At 38.2% G+C, this 22724-nt stretch overlaps 1 protein-coding gene across 1 annotated transcript in view; it reads right to left on the reverse strand.

Annotated features, from left to right (window-relative positions):
- The window catches only part of caln2 (calneuron 2), a 36729-nt gene that overhangs the window by 5528 nt on the left and 8477 nt on the right, over window positions 1-22724 (reverse strand). Inside the window, exons 2-5 of the mRNA XM_026938753.3 lie at window positions 20425-20546; window positions 17903-18046; window positions 14041-14153; window positions 448-604 (exon numbers count right to left, since the gene is read on the reverse strand). Of these exons, the coding sequence (XP_026794554.1) occupies window positions 448-604; window positions 14041-14153; window positions 17903-18046; window positions 20425-20539 (529 nt within the window). The 5' untranslated portion in view covers window positions 20540-20546. The remainder of the gene's footprint in view (window positions 1-447; window positions 605-14040; window positions 14154-17902; window positions 18047-20424; window positions 20547-22724) is intronic.

Genomic DNA, 22724 nt, shown 5'->3' on the forward strand with positions numbered 1-22724 from the left:
CCGTGAGAAAGGAAAAAGAGGCTTTCACTATCTCGCTCAAGCTAATGTTGATTTCTGAATTACGTTACATGATTAGTTAATAATGCACTTTATTTATCATGCTTGTAGTATGTTATTAAAGAGTAACGTTAAACGAACATTAAGTGCTGATTTATAGCCATCTAAGGAGATTATAGCCTAATGTGATCAGCTAATGTTATTGCAGGAAGCAAACCCATGCATCTTTCCACACAGCAGACTTCACTCTGCCACCATGTTATCAGGACGTCTGGAGACGAGAGGCTATGTGAGAGCTAGTTACAACCACGATCATATTTAGATTCACCAGGGTTTGACTTGCAGCACTTTATTTTTGTGCTGAAGCCATAGGCAAGAAACATGATCTACGATCAGCCATCGATCCTGTGAAACCAGTGAAATATCCTGCCAGCAGTCTTTAGCACTCACCTCCCTCAAATTCAGTCTGGCAGTTTCCTGAGCTGTCTTTCAGGCTCTCCTCCTCATTCACAATGATGTTTTCAATGTCCTTCATTGTCAGATGGTCCCGAAAGGCATGGAACAGGACTTGTTTCAGCTCCTCCAGAGACATCTGCTGCATGTCAAACTGCAGGGAGAGAGCACAGTTGAACGGCTGTACGATAATGGCTAAAAAGATAATCACGATTATTTTGCTCAACATTGAAATCGTGATGATTTCTCACAATCTATTCCAAAATACTTGTGTTTTTGGTGCCATTTTATTATTTCAAATCAATACAAAATGGCTTTTCTATCACACTGTGACCTACATTATAAGCCTGTGTTCTTGTATAAATCTCCATTACACCGCTCCTTCATTACACTAAACTAAGAGTGCCTTCTAAATAATAAATACTGTATATAAAATTAGTTAGCCAACATTAGCCTATCCCATCAATATTGTCATTGATTATGCTTAATTAATTGAAGAAGTGGGTGGCACAGTGGGTGGCACAGAGGGTGTCACGGCCACTTCACAGCTTTAAGGTGGCTGATTCGATCCTGAGGTCGTGTTATGGTCTGTGTCCCAAATCGTGCCGAAAGGCGACTATAAATTTGCCCCTAGATACGAATGTGTGTGTGAATAGTGTGATAGACCGGCGTCCCATTATTAGTGAATTCCTGCCTTGTGCCCAGTGTTCTCAGAGTTACCTATGGATCCACCGTGACCCTGACCATGTTGAAGCACTTACTGAAGATGTCTGAATATAGAGTATGAATAATTGAAGAAGTGTTTAAATTATGATTAATTGTACAGCCTTACGAGAATGTACAACATCATGCTGTTACAGACCATGTGAATCAGATTGCCACTCATTTACTGCAGGTACCCATGCGGTATTCCAAAAGGCTCAATCCTATCAAGCCATAATTCATCCTGAAAAGTATGAAATTAAAAAAGATACCATGAAATGAAGTATCCTGATTGCATAAAATAATGGACAAGGACGAGGCAGCCAACGGTGCAATGCATTGTGGAGTCTGTTATACTTCGATACTGGGACACCTCAATAAGAGTTGTTGCATAGAAATGAAAAGCTTATAAGAAAGGAACAAACTGAAGAACCTGAAAGTTTTTTCACTTTACTTCCCAGTTGATTTATGATGCCAGTCAACCAGTCGACAAGAAAGGTACAAGGCATTCTATAACCAGCCATTTTAGTACACTACACCGGTGGGAATACACAGTATTTTCCTGGATGTCTGTCATCACAACTGCGGCTCTGTCCTCACTCTCTCAAAGTCCAGCACAAACCGGCTTTCTACGAAGAATAAACATTGCAGGTGTTTAAGTACAGAATCTAGAGATACAAGTTGCATTACAAACAGATACATAAAGCATGAAAAAATAAAATAAAAAAAGGTTGAAGAGAAGAATAATAATTGTGGGACAATTATGGTTCAGTACTTTATTACCAGAGACAAACAGACCAGAACATTTTAGCCTTTACCCAAACATTCCACAAAATCCTTGAGCTAGCCTTGCAGTGATTTTTGGATATTCTGTCCCTAGGCAATTGAGAGCACAGTCAAAAAGCTTGTGTTTTCTATGGTCTTAATTATCCATTAGCTTTTACTAATGCATTTACTAATCCCTTATCACACTTTTCTGAAGCTTAGATAAAACATGCAAAAGACTCATGCACTGCATCCTTAAACACAAAAGCACAGAGAAGCCGAAAGTCCTCAGAGCAGCTCTTAGAGTCTGTGCAGTAATTACAAAATATTACAAACAAAGCAATGTAGAGCAATAATCTGCTGAAATATATTATTCTTGGGAAATCAATGCTTTTTATTATGTCGTATTTTTTTAAATTAATCTAGACACTTTTATTTAGCTATGCACACACTCTGCTTTCAAACTGGACCTGAATTGGATTACATTTATTAAATTTTAATCTAATTCATTAGCTTGCCATGAACATTCACATCAGCCCAACACACTATGGGTAGAATCTTGTCCATATACCCACAAAGCATACTGTACAGTCTGGATATCTCAGCCTTACACCTAGTCCTGTCCTTATCCCTTCATCCATCATCTCATAAATTTAATCATGCACTAAATTTAACTCTAATCTTATTCAGCAATACCATAAACCTAAATACATATATATATATATATGTACATGTAAACCCAACCTTATCATATTGTAAACCAATCTGACTTTTTTTGGCCTTCAAAATACAAAATATATGAGAAATTAAACATAATGCAGTATGCTGTTATAGGAAAATAATTAACAACCAGGTGGATTTTTTTTATTTATAAAATAAATAGCTATAAACAGTCATTCCCTCACTTGCCTCTCATTTTTCTCACTTCTCTTGAAGTTAATAAAACAAAACAAACAAACAAAAAAAACTCATCATATTACTGAGAAACTGGAAAGTGAAAGACTCCTACTCCTACTGTTCCAAAGTGCAGACACTGGAGACTCCTTCCATAAATGGTAAATAAAAGCCTTCTTACAGAAAGCACTTTTTAAAAATAATTTTATTATTTGCCTTGGATTATGTGCAGCATCTATAATATAAATCCCTGTGAATGAGTTGTTACCACAGAAACAATAAAATATTCGAATGATTTCTGTCACTTTATTCTCCTTTGATCCTGAGCTTGGTCTACTGCTTGTCTGTCTGTCTGTCTGTGCTGTCCAAGTGCTGTCTATGTGGAGTTTAACATGTTCTCCCTGTATCTGTGTTGATTTCCTTTAGGTTCTCCAGTTTCCTCCTACTTCCCAAACAAAGCATACCAGTAAGTGGATTGGCTACAATAAATTGCCCGTGAATAAGTCTGTGAACGACAGACTGGCATTCCATCCAGGATGTATTCCCACCTCGTGTCTCATATTCCCAGGCCTCGTCTAGGCTACGGGTCCACCACAAATAAATGAATGTTAGTCACTTTGCCAAATAAATAAATATAAATATAACCTACTCATAACCAACTCCTGCATCTACTAACCAGTAACCAAACTTAATACTAACATCTGGCTTAGCTAATCGTTATTCAAACTGTACATCTTACATGAAACAACCTTAACCAGACCGTATTAAGACTTTGCAATTCAGGTATGAAATCTAGAGCAGTGTATACATCAAGCGCATGTAGAGTGATGAACCCAGAAGCACCTGCAGCTTTGCCTCTCCCTCTCCCAGACAGACTCAGTGCTCTAACGCAGGACTGGCCCCATGGGATACCGCTAACGCCTGACTTCATTTTCATGTAGATTTACAGAAAGCTGAATTAGGATACTTTGCATTATGGAACGATGTGGTGTAGCTGTAGATTTGTTTAAATTCACACAGTTTTGAGAGAGCTCGTCAGCAATAAAGTGACAAGTGAGTTGTCTTTTGGAAGAAAATTAAAGGAAAAAAAAAAAAGACTCCCTACCTGTTAAGTGATCTCAGTGAAATGTACCCTACATTTTCCCCTGAATCCCGGAAGAGCTAGCATACACCACCAAAGTGCTCACAGCTGGTTTAATAATAACCCACATTCTGATAGCTTAATTAAGGTCATTTTCATGAATTTTAAAGCATCAGACTTAGCACTGACATTGGCTCTTGTGGACTTTTCTCTGTATACAAGTAAGGAATGAAACACAATGGTGCAAAAAATAATCAAAGACAGCGTCATGTGATGCGTCCTGACACGAAGGGGAGTTACCGTTACCATGGTAACGGTAACTCCAAAATTGATTATTTTCCCATAACAGCACATCCCATAGTGTTTTATTCCTCTTATCCCAAAGCAATTTTTTCAGTAATTACATTTTTTTTTTATTAAAGAACGCCTCAGCAGGGAAAACTTCACCACATACGTGATCAGGCATTTTTCTTTGTTAAAGAACAGCATGTATTTTAAGCCATTTATTATTAGACTTACATTACATAAACCAATAACGTATTAGAACAAGCGCATTAATATAAACCTGTGATTTGCCTTGCAGCCAGAACTGCTGTCAGAGCTGCTCTTACAGAAAATTAGACACCTTCTGACCAATCAGAGTCAAGAATTCAACATGTTGTGGTTATAAATAGCACTAAAGTACATAAATTAGAAAGATCCACGCAATTCTTTTTGTTTAGGATTAATGTGGTTATTTAATAGAATTTCTGTTGCTTTAAAAGCACATGAGCCAAAACAGAGCTGAACATGTTTAAATTAAATTAGGCACAGTTCTCCCCTGCTGAAAGCCAATGAAGCAATCAATCGCAAACTCAAACTCGGGATTCTTTTCACAAACTGATTTTCAGATATTTTATAAGCTACCAGCTTCCTACACCAAATTTAATAACACACAGTGAAATCAATAGTTTGATTGTAGGAGGCTGGCTGTAATGTACTGTATACTGTATGTCCATGCAGCACATGTAGCTGAGAGCCCTCTCGTTATTCACATTTCTTTACATACTGTGCCACTGCTCACTGCGGAAAATTGATCCAGCAAAACTGCTCAGCAATGGGTAGATTTACACTTCAATTACCTGCCTGATAGCATGGAAAGGGTGGAAGGGAGGTGAAGAAAAAGACAATACCTCAATAAATTGATTGTAGAGGCCAAAGAGATGGTACAAGATAAAGCGACAAAGAGAGATACAAAGGACACAGTAGAAAGGTAGCATCAGAATGGCTTAGGGCGTGAGTACTAGTGCTCTATATTGTCCTTTTTTTGTCCTCTATTTTTAAAATAAAATTTAAGTTGGATGCTATTTGTGTTTCCTGGGACAATCCTTCACATGGTGAAATTTTGACATTTTCTACCGCATATATCTAGTTGTCTGGTTACCCCCAAAAGTGAAAAGGGAAAGAGTTTAAAGATTGCATTCATACCATGGAGCAGGAACACCATTGACATTTTGACAGCTGGTTACAAACTGAATTCTTTAGGCTTATCTTTGTTTCACACACCTGCATGCATATCTTATCTAAATCTGGAGGATTAAAAGCGACATCTTCTAGGAGGCGCGTCAGGGCCAAAACATCCCTGTTCCAAGTGGAACTGTAAAATGTTTAGTGATTTCAGGCACAGCAGTGTTAACACATTTTACCACATGACTCTGGCAAAATTTAGGTTAGTTTTTAGGATTTTTTTTTTCATGACAAGTATCTTCAGCTAGCCACCCTGCCCCTCAGCCCAGATGTGAAGAATACAAGAAATTGTTGTCACATACAGGGAGTGACCAGATATTCCTGCAGCTCATTTAAACACACTGATGAGCTCTGTTTCTCTTTAAAACTTTCCACTGTCGTCATGATTGTTGTCATGAGCTGTATCTCAAATCAAAAGCTCTGACTTTACATTCAAGTATTTACTAATCTAGAAAAGACTGGTATGCAGAACAGACCTTTCAGCAGGTTTAAAGTCTACATGAGAGGTTTTCTGAAATTCAAACACTAAAAGTAATAGGAAAATCAGTATTGAATAACTGTATAGAATAGTACATAAGTATGCGATTTGTGACACTATGTTAGTTTGTTTAATCAGTGGGGGACACACTGTCACATACTTGCGGATATACACGACAGCCATCTTGCATAGTTAAAATCAAGTACAATCCAGCCTTTATCTAGCATGGTTTTAGACATCTTTAGACAGACTGACTGTTTTTACCACTATGCTGAAGTCATGTTTCATGCATTTGAAAATCTGTTAAAATTTAGGTTGGCTCAATAAAGATTTATTATTGAATGGACTGAAGAATTATTCTCAAGTTCTGAAGAAAGGCAAAGCACCATCAGTGAAATAGTAGTTTACAGAACTGACAAATACTGCACATTACATTCATAGAATCTGATAGGTTTTCAAGGATAATCTTTGGGAATTTGATTTGGAACTCCTTTCTTGTTTTACATTCATAAAATCTGTGTTCATTCCAACGCAATGGCCTAATCATTTTTTTAGTTATAGGTTTTGGAAGCAGACAGGGCTTGGGAGGAAAAGTGAGTATAGTTTGTGGTTAAGTACCTATGTATCCTCATTGTTTTCATTAATTTTTATTACTATTAATGTTTACAATGTCATGCAAACCGTAGTATGCCATCATTTTCACTGTTTAGTCAAATGGCAAGTACTGACATAATAAAAGGTCTACAGTGCAGCTTTGAAGGTCCATCTCAATAAAAATTGTTCAAACCTCTCCTGAAAGGAACATGCACAATGACCTCTAAACCAGTCTGCCATCCATAAGACAGCCTTCCCTGCATGTAACAAGTCATGACAGATCTGAGCGTGAAGAGAGATGGAGCGTGAAGTGAAGTGTCAGAGGCAGATGTCTTTGGCTGACCTGCAGAGCAGGGACGAGTGCGGGAAGCGGCATGTCGAAGGTGTCCAGACACATTTATCATGTGTGAAAGAGGAACTCGACTCACTGTCTATCCCATTCATTCCTGTCTGTCCTGCTCATAACCCACAGCCAAGTCCATGCATGGCCATGGAGAGATACAACGAAACTGAGTAATAAATTGGTCAATAAACATCTCTACACCTTTACCCTATTTAAGAATGCCAAAAGCTATGAATATGCATGAATATGGGAATTGTAAGCACCCATGTTTTCCAGCCATCCCAACCCCACCCCCCTTTTCCTTCACTACCCTGGTTAAGCTGTTAGTTATGACATAATGAGGAGACATTTGTTCATCAATATTGTATTATACTGTAGGTATGATTAGCACCATAGCTATCTGGCTAGTTAAATGCTAGTAAACTCACACTTGTCACAAGATTTTGTTCATAAGTAACTTTAACTAGGTAAGCTATATAGTTTAGCATGCAAATTCAGTAGTTCAGTTCTGATAACCATATCATATTCTTTGTTCATTCTTTGTCATATTTTTTACTGAGACATGATCCTGACCTACACTGGGTATAATTCCTAAATTTTGTACTAATAATTAATTCAATTAGAATCTTCTTTTAATGTAATAGTGCAGTTTCTGGTCATTAAATTTACAAAGTGGCAGGTGAGGGATTGACTGTTTAGAGCTGCTATAACAGAAATATTGGATGTTCTGTAGACATTGTGTCCACAACATTACATGTAACTATAAATGGATAGTAATACAATGTTTTTTTTTATATAATTAAAAAAATTGGTAGCATCGACAAATTACTGCGTTATAAAAGAAATAAAACACTTCTAGATGCGCTTATAGGAAAGTAATCAATGACAAGGTAGCGTGATGCGGCCTGTAGATACTGTTACCACCCTTGTTGTTGATTATTTTCCTATACCCGAACACGTCATGTTTTATGTTTTATCGTCATGTTTTATGTTTTATCGTCATGTTTTATTCCTTATATAACTATTATCTAGGGAGCAGTTTTCTAGGTGACACTGTTAAGCACCCTTTGTAATTACTACGACTCCTCTCCAAGACTAAATGCCTCACCTGGTAACCGCAATCGACTGCCCAGGAGAAGTTAACTCTTTAAAAGGCTAGTTTTTAATTTCAGAGGTACGTGTTAACAGCTGACAGGCGATACATACAGTAACACCAAACCTCATGGTGCTGCTGCTTTGATAAGATTATAGTCAACATTTAAGATATTTTTCATTCAGTCCCCATTCAGTCCATGGATACAACTGAATTACGATAAACTAATCTCACCTCACACATACCGTCTGGAGATGATTTAGAGCTCCACATTTCAGCACAATTCTCTTCTTAATCTCATCATCCAATCAATACTGTATTATTCTATGAAGATATCAGAGGCCACCAGATAAAAATTCTTATCAGCTCAGACCCAGTGACTCAATGGTTCATTACCATGTGATACTGCACCTGTATGTTTTGGCAATAACTTAATCTTTGACCTTGAATTAAAGAGACACTCTCTCTCTCTCTATCTCTCTCTCTCTCTTTCTGTTTCTCTTTCTCTCTCTCTCACACACACACTCACACACACACACACACACACATATTTTTCAGGAATCAATTTCCAAGGCAGTAGAAGCCTGAAATTCAATCCCTAGAGTTTCTACTGTCATTTGGAGAAGTGTGAGTTGGACAGATGGTGTTTCACAGTGCATGGTGTGGCTGGAAGCAGGGCTATTACAGCACGGAGTGTGGGGTTTATCGGCCCACCAATAACACTGCATATTCCCATTTTCATTCACATTTATGCTCATCATCATTACCCACACTTGCTCTCATTCATTACGATCTGACTCCTGGCTTCTGCTAACTGCTAAGCACTTGACACCCGACACTCTCACACACAGCTAATATGACATCAATCAGCCGGTAACACTAACACATTAACACATACATGCATACAGATGTACTGCGATGCTAATGTATCCATTATCAAACTTTATTACTGAAATGCACAGTTTTTTGTTCATTTTAATTTAACAAGCTTCTGTGAGTTTATGACAAATCTCCATAAAAATCACTCATGTTCACCATCAGGGCTAAGCTCTAAGTAATATCAGGAGGAAAGCAAACAAATGAAGCTAATTTAGAGCATGAATGCACAACCAAACACAGTCTAATAAGCTAAGATTCGTTAGCACATAATTTGGCACCCAAAATGCATTTAAAACAACAGAATGGTTGGTTTCATGACTCTGATTGCTTGAAGCACCATTTTTTGGCCAATGACTCCATTTTAAGGGACTGAAATTCTCGAAACGTGTATCTGTATTGATCTTCAGAGCATTATAACCATGCATGACCAATTATTGCTTGAAAGTCAAGTTTATTTGTATAGGACTTCATGATAATGATTGGGGAAAATCACCTGCATCTCAGGTGAACCTCAAGACTGAGAACCTATGATTTAGAGAGAAATGCAATTAAAATTAATTAATTAAGTGATTTCCTCATTGCTTTGGAAAAGAGCAGTGAATGCCTCAATAGGCTTTTATAACTTTAGTATAACAGTCATAGTTTCAAACCGCCCATTCTTGTAAATTATACTTCATCAATCACCTCAAAAAATTCAGCTGAATGAATAAACACAACCGAACTCTGTCATTCTGTGATTCATCACATTTCAGCTGAAGGGTTTTATATTAATGAAGAACGTGAAAATAAAACACTCTCAGCTGACTCACTCAGACCCATCTTTCTTTTGGTCTTGTGCAAGATATATGAGGAGAATGCAATTAGCAAAGTAGCTTTGGAAGCTGTGGAACCGAACACTGTTTGCAGATCCCAGTATTGTAAATAACACACATGCAGTGACTGCTGTAGGTTTTGGTTTAATAAAAACCATGAGAGTACTCTACGTTTCCTAACACCTCTACAGTGCTGGAGTTAGAACAGCATCCAAGCAGCACTATCCATCAGGTACAGCGAAACAAATGAAAAAAGCAACTCCAGATTAAGATCGGAGAATAAAATTTCGGTACGTTGTTTTAATCTCGCATATAACCCAACAGTTTCCAGTACAATTTTTTTTTGTTTCAAAAAGGTTTGAAAACAATGCCTCATTTGCTAGTTTCTGCTGGTTAGTACATTTTGATATCAAATGTCTAAGCTAACATTAAGCTAACAGCTAGTTACTGCAGTCATCTATGCTAGCCAACTAACAGGAAATGGTAGGTAGATAAGGTGACCGTTCTTAGACAAAATACTTCATAATATGTTAGCAAGCTAGCTATCTTAATGAATTTCTGATAACAGTCAGATAGAAGCTGTAGCAACTGAATGCTGTCTGAGAAGCCGTAAAAGTGTTGCTGTTAGCTAATTCACAGTCTAACAGCTTTACAGCGTAGTGGACTATAAGTAGGAAGAGGTGCAGAAAAGCTTGTGTAGTCGTCCATGTGCTCTAAAAAAAATGCAACGGTTGCCTGTAGCACTTTTACTGCTTTCTGGCTTTCCCTTAAATGAGCTTGTTAGTTGTAAAAGTTCTCTTTTTGAAACAGCCCTGCTAATGAGTGTTTAGTCTTTTATGTTCCACCGGTGCTGTGAAGTTCTCAGGATCAAACATATCTTTAAAGCACGCACATTTAAACATTAGACCTGACTGAGCATATAAATAAGTGCATGGGCTTTTACACATAATGCACACATTAGCTTTTACACCTTCTTTTTTTTCCCCCTCACTCTCTCCTTCTCTTAAGTGGTCTCTCACTCTGCATATATTATAACTGTGATACGACAAACTATGTTTTTTTCTTTTTAATGGCAGGCAAGCTGCTCCAGCAGGTATGAAATGGTTCACTACCAGCTTGGCGCAAACATAACATCTCGTAAGAACTCGTAAATGTGGCGGAGCACCTCTGGTTTATGTGGACTTCAAGCAGAGAGGAAATTATTCCATGTAATAAATCACACTGACAACTCTTACTCATCTACATGCTACAGGTCTCCACCTATGTTAGATTTTCATGTGAAATTGGAACAGAAGATTTTAGAATTTTGAAATATTTAAAACAAAGAAAGTAAATGTTCAACATCTTGAATATGTAATATTCAAGATTCTGGACTATTTCTAGGTCCCTGTTTAAATGTAAGCAAATTTATGATGCTGACCATGTTAACTGCTTGCATTTTGTATATCTGAAATTCATGTAAATATTTCAAAGATTCTACATTTCACTCAAGTTGTTGTCAGTAATATAATTTGTAATGAAAACTGTTCTATTAAATTAGAAGAAGCATTTTCACTAGTGCTCTCAGCCTTTTGGACCCCACTGTATAACTGTATAACTGATCCTAAGGGAAATTAGTTTAAAGGTTATACAGTATTTATCAATGAGAATCAAATACACAGGCTTAAAAATTTGGCTTGAATGTATTTTACACTGGCTAAATTGTATATGCCACTTTATCTAGGGATGGTTGCTCAATGTCAAAGAGGTTTTCTGTTTTCAAAGCATAACAGAATACAGTTTGTAATTAATTTGGAAGGAACCTCATGAGAATTCAGCAATCGCATCAGAAAAGTCTGAATCAGGTACATCTCATGTCTGACCTTGTCTGACTTTGTCTGAGTGCTGTGCCTGAGAGAACAGCAAAATTCCCTTTCTCTCTCTCACACACACACACACACACTTACTAAAGGTGCATTAATTACTCCTGGTAATAATCCAAATGAAAGTTTACAGCAGCAAAACAAACACTTTTTTCATTATTTGCATTATTTTTTGTGCATTCATGTTCTTTACCACAAATACTTTCTGAAAATTTTGAGATATTGGACCCAAAATGGAAAAAGTTCTATATAGCTGAGGATAATGATTGTTCATGACGGATGATGATGATGATGATGATGAATAATAATAATTTTCTTAATACATCCATTTTCTTAATACATCCATCCAATATGTCATCTATGTCATTTGAAAATGAAACTTATCCAATGAAAAGGGGATGAACCTTGCTTGTAATGAATGAATGATAAAGAGAGAGTTTTAGATGATATTTCCTCCTTCATAACCGCAATATTGCTTGTCGCTGTGGTGTTATTAAACCCATATGGGAACTTCAGCTGCAATAAGAGGGATTGTTTGTGTGTGTTGATGCTGCTGGGTGATTGGTATGCTGCTCAGCAGGTGTGAAGATATTACCTGAATTATACTTTCATTCATGAGTCATTGTGTCCCACTGGGTGTGTGCTGAGGTGAGCATTTAAATCCCCCCAGAGACATGCAGTGCCTGTGATCTCGCTGTTACACAAACACACATGTCAAGGTACTCAAATGGCTGCATGTGAAAACGGGATTTTACTATTTTCCATTCAACCATTATTGATTTTGCACTAAAGTGTTTAGTATGCTCATGAACAGTGGTTAGATTAGTTTCAAGCAAAATTCCCCAAGCTGTCCTGACATCCAAATCCCGATTCACTTTAAATCAATGAACTGTGCAACATTCAATTAATATGCAGTCTGTAACACCACTGGAATTCCCTCAGAGGAGCTCTTGGAAAGAAAACAGTGGCTATATGTCTATCTAGATGAGCTTTGCTTTGCAGTCATGAACTCTGTCCTTAGTTTCAAGCTTGGACGAATCATTTTGGCTGCGCATCATGGGATGCTGGATGCAGGTAGGGGGGCGAGTGAGCTATAATCCGTGGAAAACAGGCTTTATGTGGGAGTAGTCTATTCCACGTGCCCAGAATGTAAAAATGTTTTCAAATAAAAGACACACAGGGCTGTGTTCACAGTTGGGTTATGCATGAGTAGTGAGGAGTAAACAGTGAAACTGCACACATAGGTATTCAGACCTCAGATGTGCCTGTGTAGTTAGGTGCTACTTGGACAACTGCGCTGGAGTTACACTCACAGAGCAGAATCTGCTGTAAACAGAGGCGTGCTCTCAGTTATGTGCTTAAATGCCGTGGTCTATACACTACTGGACAACTCCATCATGGACACTTCTCCTCAAGAAAAATCTGGACGCCACCCAGAAAATCTACTTAAGTGCTTAAGTATAAGATACCTCTGAATATGAAAAACTTTCCCAGAGTAAATCTATCATCTATTGAACTTAATTCACCAACCCTGACCACAGCCCGCAGTGAGCATCTCAAGCCATGATCAACGATCCTGTGCACATAAGATACATTTAGAGCAAACTATGTCACCTCTTGCAATGGGACTGACAGGCACAAAGCCCATGCCTCCTTCACTAGGACTAACAGGCGTATTGGCCATGCCTCCTTCACTGGCACTGATAGGCACAAAACCCTCACCTGCTTCACTGGGACTATCAGGCACAGAGGCCATGCCTCCTTAAGTGGGCCCTACAGGCACAGAGGCCATACCTCTTTCTCGAGGACTAACAGGCATATATGCCACACCTCCTTCACAGGGACTAACAGGCACAGACGCCACGCCTCCTTCTCAGGGACTAACAAGAACATAGGCTACGCCTCCTTCACAGGGACTAACAGGCACAGACGCCACGCCTCCTTCACAGGGACTAACAGGCACAGAGGCCACGTCTGCTTCACAGGTACTAACAGACACATAGGCCACGCCTCCTTCACTGGGACTATCAGGCACAGAGGCCATGCCTCCTTAAGTGGGCCCTACAGGCACAGAGGCCATACCTCTTTCTCGAGGACTAACAGGCATATATGCCACGCCTCCTTCACAGGGACTAACAAGAACATAGGCTACGCCTCCTTCACAGGGACTAACAGGCACAGACGCCACGTCTGCTTCACAGGTACTAAAAGACAAATAGGCCACGCCTCCTTCACTGGAACTAGTAGGTACAGAGGCCATGCCTCCTTCACTATTACTGACAGGCCACTTGACAAATGTGAATCCTCTGTTGATTTTGTTGCTAAAATATAAAAAATATATTTCCCCTCTCTGCCGACAGAAAAATAACAGTAAATCAAAGAGAGTGTTCTTTCCAAAACCATTACAACACATATTACATCATACTTAAAGTAGCAATAAGTAGCTTGCAAGGACTTGAAGGTAGCATAACAGACACAGGAACCACGTTTTCTTCATTGGGACTGACAGGTATGGAGGCCACAAATGTTAAAATAAAGCAAGAATACTAGTGAAAGAAAAAGAAAAGGACATTTTCCACACCTGCCAGAAGATGCTGTCAATAGTGCTGCCGAGGAAGCCTTCTCTGGTGTCAGACGAGAGGAGCTTAGGTCCAAGTATCGTCACAAACTCGTCAAAATCCACCTGTCCATCACCTGCAGCAAGAAAATCATGTTTGAAAACTGTGACTTCTTTCCCACTAATGATGCAACCTACACACTTCAACATTCATAATGTAATAATAATTGCTCATGTTAGAGAGTTATTTGCCCTTGCTTAGACAGTGCACATCTAACTGCTGTAAAATACCATATAACCCAAAGGCAAGTTTCATTTTGCTATTAATACCACAGATCCCCCATGACCTCATTAAACCTGGTGGTTCTAGCTCAGCCAACTTCTAGTCCTCTGTGTCTTGTACTTTTGGAGGAAGAGTCATCCAGCATGAAACCACCTTCTAGAACAAATGACTTTATAAAATCCCAACGTGACAGCTACACTAGATGGTCTACACTCCTCTAAATCTCAGTGTAACCTCCATTGTTTCCCTTGCCAGAACATGACTATAGAGGCATCAGCAATATTTAAAGAAACAGTGGATATTTATATATTTTATGGTGCTTTCATATTTGTAGTGTTTGGTCTATTTAAATTGAACCCTTGTGTGTTTTCCTCCTTGGGGCAGCAATCATGCTCAAGTGCCAACCAAAACAAACGAGGCAAAAGGTGGTATTGGTCCGCTTCCAAGTAAACCTTAATGATGTTTGACATGAGTAAGAACACAGTTCAACTGCAGGAAGTGGACCTAACATGCAGTGTAATAAATGTTGTGAGCGGCTTTATTTATTTATTTTTTGAAGTGATAAGAGATGCACAGTGAATAGCTGTACCTGTACAATTGCACATTCATGCAGTTATCTAATCAGCCAATCATGTCGCAGCAGTGCAATGCAAAATACAGGTCAAGAGCTTCAGTTAATGTTCACAACAAACATCAGAATGGGGAAAAAATGTGATCTCTGTGACTTTAACCATGGCATGGCTGTTGGTACCAGATGGGCTGGTTTGAGTATTTCATAAACTGCTGATCTCCTGGGATTTTCATACACAGCAGTCTCTAGAGTTTACTCAGAATTGTGCAAAAAAAACAAAAAACATCCTGTGAATGCAGGCTGAAACACCTTGCTGATGAGAGAGATCAGGAGAATGACCAGAGTGGTCTGAGCTGACAGGAAGTCTGTGGGAACTCAAATAAGCACTCTTTACAACCATGATGAGCAAAAAAAAAAAAAAAAAAAAGAATCTCAGAATGCACAACACATCAAACCTTAAGGTGGATGGACTACAACAGCAGAAGACCATCGGAACAACATCAGAAGACCAGCAGAAGAAAAGAATACGAGGCTAGCATTGGCACAGACTCACTATGCGTATTTGAGCTTTCTCATTGTTTCGATTCAGAGATGATTTTTTTCTCTCTCTCTCAAGTTGTAGTTGCAGGTGTAGAAAAACAAAAGATTAATACTGTTATAAAAAACAAACCTAGAAATTAGGTGTTTTTATTGGATTTCTTAAAACTGTCTTAATCCAGTTTAAGACATGGCAGTATGACCATTTGAAAAATCTGATAATGAAGTCAGATAATTACCAGATTATTTGTAAATATACACAGACCCTGATTTACCAAAATCTTAAATTTAGAGGCTAATTTGTGCGTGTAATCTGATAAACATGCCATTAGTGATAAACAGGGCATGATGCGGGTGATTAACCAAGAATAATTATATAGATGTTATGTGCAAAGTAGGGGTACGGATCAAAATATCTAAATCAGATTTCTGTGCGTGCTAATTGTACCCGTAGTGAGTTTGGATCTCACCAAGTTTATTTTGTTATCAATTGGTGTAAACAGCCTTCCACAAATTTAACACCTATCCTTTGATTGTAGTAAATTGTGCACACAACCATTAAGTGATTCTTAGGCTTAGTTAATCACTGTGGGTGCAAAATTAACAAAATGCACAACCTTCAAAATTTTCATGTGCTGTGTTCTAACACAGCAGCTGGACTGTGCAGTTGTCCTGACTGTCCAGTTCTGCTGTCAGGATTGATCACCTGTCTTAATGACTGATGAGACAAATCCATGCAGGGCCGCTATTCATGGCAACATTGATCTGCCCTTAAGAATGAGGCCAGTACACACTATAGGTTTTTTTTTCCACTTAAGCTTTGTTTTGGAACTGTGTGTGTTTGGTTGAGTGTGAAAGCTGAAAGCTGCGTTTAAACCAAGGTGGAGTTCAGAGAACTGTTCTGTAGCCCACCTGAAAACAGTGGCTTGAGGTTTGCTTTAAATGAATATGGGCTGCATAATGTGTGAAAGTGATCCGCTTCCAGGTCCACGTCTCAAATAACATGATTGGTTTAAATTGTCACTTTACTTCCTGTTTCACAATGGCAACAAAAGGCATGCTGTCATTTATACAGGTGTGGGAAGTCTTTTTCATAAAAAACCACACCGAATTATTTTAACTGAAAGGCTTCACTCAAACCTCTGACCATAGTGAAATCATTGACCAGTAAAGAAACACTATTTATATAAATAATATTTCAATGAAATAAGCATTAATAAGAACAATGAAACAATGTACCTATTATCTTCTATTTTACAAAAATCAATCCTGGGTGTGTAGTTCTTGTATCTTGTGTGATACTGATTTGAAACCCCACTATGTTTAAACAAATCTGCATTATGTCTATGCAGTACAATCAGCAGGTTACAGCGACATGCACTCACTGCCTGTCAGATCCTATTTGTCATTCCAGGACAGATCTCGCCAAAAGCAGAAGTGAGATCCAGAAAGGTAGAATCTATATTTATTTATACCACAGTGCTGTTGAATTCTCTGTTCTGCTCATAAGGTGTTGATTTATTTTCCATAACAGCAGCTCTGACATTAGTTCCAGCTGCAAAGCAAATCCCAGGTTTATGATAATGCACTCGTTCTAATACATTATCGTATTGGACTTGTATGGCAAATACTCAATATAATCTATGTCTAATAAACTAATGTAAAAAAAATGTGTTGTTATTTAACAAAGAAAAATGTATAATTATTGATAAGGTACAGTGTTTTCTAACATTTTTGGATGGAGTCTCTAGTGTCAGCACTTTGAACAGTCAGAAGTAGAAGAAGAATTTCCATTTTTTTTTCCATTTCCACTAACCCTAACCCTAACCCTAACCCAAATTTTCTGACACAGAATAGTCTCCAGGACAGAGGACCGGGCATTTTCAGTTTCTCAGGAACATGGATGTTTTTCTTCACTTTAACTGAAAAAAGTGAAAAATTGAAGTGAAAAAAATGAGGCTGGTGAGGAAACTACTGTTTATATCTTCTATTGTGTAAGTGATAACAGAAACTAAGTTGTTTGGTGGACATTGTACAACATTAAATAGAACTATAAATTGATAAAAAGTACAATGTGTCATTCTTTAATAAATAAAAAAATTTAATGTTGGCACATCGCTGTGGTATAAGAGGAATAAAACACTTCGGAACATGCTGATATTGGAAAACAGTCATCTTCGGGGTGGTAACAGTAACTCTGCTTTCTGTTTCCATTACACCCTTACTTATTTTCCTGTGTTTTACTCTTTAAATATCTAAAGAATTCTCCAGACTTCCAAACTACAATGACTGTATTGCATAGCAGAAATGAGGAGCATGGCTCCATATGCAGATCGCTTATCACAGAAATAAGGCTGGTCACAATATTAGTGCTGATAAAGAATACTGTGAGATACAGAGGAAAGAATACAGACTGGGAGATTTCAGAGAATCAAAGGCTGAGAGATAGACAGAGTCTGAAAGTGGATTAAGGAGAGCGGAAGAGCGAAACTCACCATCCATGTCCAGGCGTTGCATAATGATAGCTAGCTCCACCTCGCTGGGCATGTAGCCCAGTGACCGCATGGCCACACCCAGCTCCTGTTTTGAGATGAAGCCGTTCCCATCCCTGTCCAATACCTGGAAAGCCTCCCGAATCTCTGCACACAATGAGAAACTTGAAGAACATTTTCTCCAGAACTAATACAGTTAGTGTAGATTTGGGAGTACATACTCGCAAACAAGTGATGTAAACAGATTTGCTGTAACTGACTGCTTGTTTTTTACTTTAACTCTCAGTGGAAACCTTTTTTTTATTTCTTTACCTCATAGGAGATAGTACTTAACATAATTGGTATAATTAATTTATGCTATATAACCATTTGGCAACATTAGCTAAGTGAGTTGGCTACCTAGCTAGCTTACCTAAAATAGTATACCACTCCAGCAAGTACAGTAACAAGCTAGCTAATGTCTGAATTACTTTTTAATAATGAATTTAAAATCAGTAGCATTGTATGCTATCCAATGTTAGGTAAACAACTGTATTGTGTAATTAAGACTGCTAAGTTTGCTAGCAGGCTTGCTAATGTAAGGGAAACCATCTTGTGTAATTAGAACCAGTAGCAATTTTCACTAACTCATCTAAGATAACCTATTTTGCTTTGAAATTAAAACCAGTAGCCAAATTCACTAGCTTATTCATTTGCTAGGCAAATTCGTATTGTATAATTAACATCAGTAGCTACGTTCAGTAGCAAGCTAGCTAATGTAAGGTAAACTATTGCATTCTGTAACTAAAACCAGAGCTGTGTTCATTAGCTAATGCTAATGCTAACCTATTGTATTGTGTAATCAAGTAATCAAATTTACTAGCAAGCTAGCTAATATGAGGTACAATGTCTTACTCTGTTATTAGAACCAGGACGTAAGTAAGCATGTTTGATAAATAATTTTAGTGATGATCAAATTTAGCCTGTTTCACTCTTTCTGGGACTCTGCAAAGTCAGAATGTTCGTAACTGATTAAGTGACATCCAGCAAATAAGTACTAACTATAGCCATTGTTGTAATTGTTTGTGCTGCTTGTTTCACGGCTGCCTTTTTGAGCAGATTCTCTACATGGCACACACACAAACAATGAGAACACCATCCATCTCTCCACTCAGCTCCCATACTTCTCCTCATTACCCTTGTTTTTTTTTTTTTTTAAAGCCCATTTAAAAAAAAAACCAGTGATGTGATTGGAGTGGAGTGGCAGTGCCGTGTGCTCTGTGCTGTGATTATAAGAGCCCTTCTTGCTCCTGGCAAAGCCCACGGGAATCTCAGAATCTCATCATTAACGTGGCCTCTGAGACGATCTCACCTCTCCTTCAACTCCTCCTGCTTTCTACATGTCTCTCTAATCAGGTGATACAATCATGCTCTTCAAAACGAAGATTTGCATGAAGTGGAGCTTTGTCTCTGTGTGCTGAAGACTGGCTTTTGCTCAGATGTATCTACTTTTAAATATTGTTGTTTACTCTTTCCTCCAATATCAGATCTCACCGCATTAAACGGTTCAGGATACTGATCAGGTAAAGTGAGATATATGGTGTCAGAAAACTGCAGATAAGCATAAAATACACACCAGGCTACAGGAGCCTTGCACATCTTTTGCTGGTCCCCATAGTTTGAAAACTGAACAGCCCCTCCCCTTGCACATAATGACATTATGAATTATACTGTCATTTATTATTTAAATAAGCTTGTTATAAGGCTATAAAATTTTACTGACTGTCCTCATAAACCAAAATTAGGATTGGTCACAGTGTTATTATTTTATTTTCCCCATTATCCATATGGTGCTAGCATTAGACAGACAGACAGAATAGCAATCTAGTGGCACTATCCATCAAGTGCAGAAAAACTCTCAGATACACAACCATCCTCATGATGTGCGCAGTATAAATCTCAAAAATATAAATTGTAGAAAAATTATACTGATGGACTTATCTACATATTTTAAAATATTTTGTCTACTTTAAATCTTTCTTTTTTCTTTTTTTAAAAAATCACATTGCTGACTACAGTCAGGGAATATAAAAATAATATTCTGAAAATAAAATGAAATATTGAGAACATGCATTGAAAGAAGTATTTGGCCAAAACATAGTCATGTAACACAACTGAATCCAAAAGCAAAAACATATTTGGTGTCTTAAGGTTTCTTGAGTCCCAAGGCTAATATAGCTAACAAGCAAAGCAAGTGTATAGCTTAGCCCTGCAGGTTACATTCAGCAGGGTAGTATTTGGAGAAATGAACTCTCTGCCTGTGAAACTATATTTGATATACAGTAATAGTATCAAAAAGGCAATAAGGCAAAAGTATAAGGCATTCAGAAAGATTAAATGTTCTACTATACTTGCAGCTCAGCAAGATAAAATAAAACCAGGCAATTTCATTTCAACTGTTGATATATAATGCTGTAACGTATCGAATATTAAGGGCTAGTGCTGGCTGTGAAGACAGACAGACAGACACACACACACACACTCACCATCGAGCTCTTCGGTGGAGATGTGGGCTAACTGTTCCTCACTGATCTCAGAGAGTGAGTGGGTCAGAAAGTTGTCTGTGTATAGCAGCCCTGCTCTCACATGGTGAAAAGGCATCTTCACCCTGAAACACACACACACACACACACACAATTATGAAACAGATGATATACACATAAATGCAAACCTCACACACATACACGCAAAGCAGTGACATATCACACAGAGTGACAGAGCCATTGTGCAACATTTAAAATCTTTCAAAGCAACCTTTGGAGCTTTGTAGAACCAAGCACACCATCAGCACCACCACCACTAATAGTTGTAAGAAAAACACACAGAATGGTATGAAGAAGTGAGGCCAGGGCTTGTATCATTCTTGTATCATTCTTAACCCTAATAGTTTCATTGCTGAGATATTGATATGAGGATAGGCTCCTGTCTGAAATCACAACCAGCCTCCAACCAAAACACTACAACTTTCTTGGTTGCTGGAAATCCTTAATCCTTCATTTCCTCAGAAATGAAGTAGACAAACAGAGAGAGAGAGAGAGAGAGAGAGAGTTGGAGAAGTTGCATGTGTGAATACACTCACTGTCAGATTTTTACAAATCACTACTTTCAGCTCAGGCTTTTTAAAATTACACCAGTACCAGTACATGTTTCCCCAGGTCCAGGAACTCAGAACAAAAGTGGAAGCTACTTAGTCTCTCAATTAATCTTCCTAATCTCTATAACCGGAGGCCACAGGTCTCTAGTTGGCCACAAACCAATCAAATGATTAAGAGCTCACCCTTGAGCCCAAAACATACCACATTCTGAGTTAGAACAAGAACAGTTTAACAGTCTAAATGCTTTCTCTGTTTAAACATCCAAAAAATCCTTACAGACTGAGTAGATCTGGAGAAAGTTCCTTACATGTTGCTTACAATTGCACATATTTGTCTTTAAATAGTCATTTCAGATGGCATTTCAATAAAAATATTGCATTCCAATATAACATTTTGTCTAGATCCTCCATTTTTAGTGTATATATATGTGTGTGCCTTTTTTCCCCATCTTTTTTCCCCCAATCTCTTCCACAAGATGAGTTTTTCTTTGTGTCTTTGTGAGATTTTGAACCAGAGTTCATTCATGCGTGATTCTCTAGAGACTCCGGTCCAGTGTCTCTCTCATATCCATCTCACACCACAGCACAAATCCACAGCAGTGCTTAATACAGCCATCTGCCTGGCTGGTGGTTGGACATCTCGCAGAAGATTGAGAGACTGCCAAGTTAGTGCTAAAATCATGTGCAACAAAAGATATTGTTAACACACACACACAGACACACATATCTCTTACAGTATCTGGCACACTGGCCAAAAATAAAAGAAATAAAATAATCAACAAAGCACTGGCCACAGTGGGGAAGCTTTTCATTGAGCTGCTCTAAACTCCTGCCTCAAATGTCAATATTTCTGACAAGGGGATTTAGAGATCTTTGTAGCAGAGTGAGGGATAAACTTGGGGATTCCTCCTCTGGATTCTTTCTGTCTTCCCTGAAAGAGCTTCTCTGACATACGTTAGCCCCTGAGAGAAATACTAATGCTGTATCAGTATTCAGTTACAGTCTATATCTGTTTAGTGCTTCATAAATCTGTGTCTGTCTTCAGATTTAAAACAGAAGTGGGATCACATGGAAGATGTAGTTATATATGTAATGTATAACATCATGCAGACACAGATCAAGAACATCAGTTAATGTTCATATAGGGAAAAATGTGATCTCAGTGACTTTGACCAGGGCATGGTTGTTGGTGCCAGAAGGGCTGGTTTGAGTACTTCAGAAACTGATAATCTCCTGAGATTTTCATGCACAACAAAGTCTAGAGTTCACACAGAATGGTGCGAAAACAAAAAGTATCCACTGATTGGCAGTTCTGTGGGAGGAAATGCCTTGTTGAGAGCTGGCCAGACTGGTTCGGGGTGACAGGAAGGCCATGGTAACTCAAATAACCACTATTTACAACCAGGGTGAGCAGAAAAGCATCTCGGGATGCACAACAGCGACTTGTGCTTTGAATGACAAGATTAATCCAGTTGCATAGTTTGCCTATGTCATTGTCAACCGTTTTTAACAGCCAAGGAGGCATACAGTGACTAGCAAACATTAATGTTTGCTAGCTAAAGCATTTTAAGATGAAACAGAAACAACAAAGCATTGCGTCATATCTTGCAGCACAGAATGCCCAGAAAAGAAAGCGAGACATAACATTCCTACTTCGGATGATGAAAATAACCAGCCACCACTTACAGTCAA

The sequence above is a fragment of the Pangasianodon hypophthalmus genome, chromosome 15 (assembly GCF_027358585.1).
Source record: "Pangasianodon hypophthalmus isolate fPanHyp1 chromosome 15, fPanHyp1.pri, whole genome shotgun sequence".
NCBI lineage: Eukaryota > Metazoa > Chordata > Actinopteri > Siluriformes > Pangasiidae > Pangasianodon > Pangasianodon hypophthalmus.